At 60.4% G+C, this 2,500-nt stretch overlaps 1 protein-coding gene across 1 annotated transcript in view; it reads left to right on the forward strand.

The window, feature by feature from the left end:
* Positions 1–2,500, forward strand: part of mtss1lb (MTSS I-BAR domain containing 2b) — a 183,532-nt gene that overhangs the window by 137,377 nt on the left and 43,655 nt on the right. Inside the window, exon 4 of the mRNA XM_063189164.1 lies at positions 520–604. Coding sequence (XP_063045234.1) covers positions 520–604 — 85 coding nt within the window. The remainder of the gene's footprint in view (positions 1–519; positions 605–2,500) is intronic.

A 2,500-nucleotide genomic window follows, 5' to 3' on the forward strand; every position in this document is an offset into this window, starting at 1 on the left:
GGTGGGTGTGGGTGTGGATGTACTGTATATATGTATGGGTGTTTTACGCTGGGTGTGTGTGTGTGTGTGTGTGTGTGTGTGTGTGTGTGTGTGTGTGTGTGTGTGTGTGTGTGTGTGTGCGTGTGTGTGTGTGCGTGCACGTGCGCATGTGGTCATCCTGACACTGTGTGTTTGTTTATGTATACTACTACTGTTTGTATATGGGAGTGCCATGTGACCTTGCCTCCATACGACCTCAGGAAGTATGCATGGCGTCCTCCAGAGAGAGTAGAGAGAGAGAGGTTCCATTGGCCCATTGTTTCCTGGTTCTATTATGGCCCCCCTTAGGCAGACCTAGGCAGACCTAAGGACTGTTCTATTAATTGTAGGAGCATTATGACACGCCCCTTTAGGCAGACTGGAACCTGGTCGCGTTAGGTGCCCATAGAAACCTATTATGTTGGCATATCTCTATAGAATATCTCTGGCGTCCTCTCTGACCCCTCGCTCTCTTCTCTCTGTGTCTCCTTCCTCCCGCAGGAGCCACCCGGGACATCGGATCAGCGCTCACCAGGATGTGCATGAGGCATCGCAGCATCGAGGCCAAACTGCGCCACTTCACTAAGTACGTCCAGACCAACACACTTCAACGACATCCACCATTTATCAAACCTTCAAGGTTTTTTTTTCAGACATGTTTAAGTTTTTTTAAAATCTTTTACCTGACATGTTTTACCCGACAGTGAAACTTCCGCCTTCATACAGGAGGGCCCTGGGCCCTGGGGCAAATGCCCTGCATGGCCCTCCTATAGCTCCGCCCCTGTGTTGGTGTTCTAATGCGCACAATCTAAACAGTCTGCACCACTTCCAGGAGTTGCCTGATTGCTACATGCACTGCGGTTAACAGACAGACAAACAGCTGGGATGTTGGCAGCCACGTGCATCTGTTAGAGCTGTTCCACATGAGGTTTAGTTTTTGGCCTATGATGCATGGGGCCAGGGCCGGACTATGATAGCCTGGGGCCCCTATAGGCTGCATGTTGCTGTGGGGCGTCCTGGAAGGCAAATTTATCGACACATTTACATGGACAGTGTCATAATTACAAGCGAGGAATTAAGGATAACATGTCTAGCAATTGTACTCAACACAGTACATGTTTTTTTTTTCAATATTGTATCTTGTCACAATTCTGCAATTTTTCACTTTTGCCCAATTAGTGGCCTCCTGGCAGGTTGGGGCCCCTAGGCTGCAGCCATACCTAGCCTGTGGGGGCCCCCTGGCAGGTGGGGGCCCCTAAGCTGCAGCCATACCTAGCCTGTGGTGGGGGCCCCCTGGCTGGTTGGGGGCCCTAGGCTGCAGCCATACCTAGCCTGTGGTGGGGGCCCCCTGGCTGGTTGGGGGCCCTAGGCTGCAGCCATACCTAGCCTGTGGTGGGGGCCCCCTGGCAGGTGGGGGGCCCTAGGCTGCAGCCTTACCTAGCCTGTGGGGGCCCCCCTGGTAGGTGGGGGCACCTAGGCTGCAGCCATACCTTGCCTGTGGGGGACCCTGGCAGGTGGGGGGCCCTATACTGCAGCCATACCTTGCCTTTGGGGGCCCCTGGCAGGTGGGGGGCCCTAGGCTGCAGCCATACCTAGCCTGTGGGGGCCCCCCTGGCAGGTGGGGGGCCCTAGGCTGCAGCCATACCTAGCCTGTGGTGGGGGCCCCCTGGCTGGTTGGGGGCCCTAGGCTGCAGCCATACCTAGCCTGTGGGGGCCCCCTGGCAGGTGGGGGGCCCTAGGCTGCAGCCATACCTAGCCTGTGGGGGGCCCCTGGCTGGTTGGGGGCCCTAGGCTGCAGCCATACCTAGCCTGTGGTGGGGGCCCCCTGGCTGGTTGGGGGCCCTAGGCTGCAGCCATACCTAGCCTGTGGTGGGGGCCCCCTGGCTGGTTGGGGGCCCTAGGCTGCAGCCATACCTAGCCTGTGGTGGGGGCCCCCTGGCTGGTTTGGGGGCCCTAGGCTGCAGCCTTACCTAGCCTGTGGGGGCCCCCTGGCAGGTGGGGGGCCCTAGGCTGCAGCCATACCTAGCCTGTGGTGGGGGCCCCTGGCAGGTGGGGGCCCTAGGCTGCAGCCATACCTAGCCTATGGTGGGGGCCCCCTGGCTGGTTGGGGGCCCTAGGCTGCAGCCATACCTAGCCTGTGGTGGGGGCCCCCTGGCTGGTGGGGGCCCCTAGGCTGCAGCCATACCTAGCCTGTGGTGGGGGCCCCCTGGCTGGTGGGGGCCCCTAGGCTGCAGCCATACCTAGCCTGTGGGGGGCCCCTGGCAGGTGGGGGGCCCTAGGCTGCAGCCATACCTAGCCTGTGGGGGCCTCCTGGCAGGTGGGGGGCCCTAGGCTGCAGCCATACCTAGCCTGTGGGGGCCTCCTGGCAGGTGGGGGGCCCTAGGCTGCAGCCATACCTAGCCTGTGGGGGCCCCCTGGCAGGTGGGGGGCCCTAGGCTGCAGCCATACCTAGCCTGTCGGGGCCCCCTGGCAGGTGGGGGCC

This window comes from Engraulis encrasicolus, chromosome 22 (assembly GCF_034702125.1).
Source record: "Engraulis encrasicolus isolate BLACKSEA-1 chromosome 22, IST_EnEncr_1.0, whole genome shotgun sequence".
NCBI classification, from domain to species: Eukaryota; Metazoa; Chordata; class Actinopteri; order Clupeiformes; family Engraulidae; genus Engraulis; species Engraulis encrasicolus.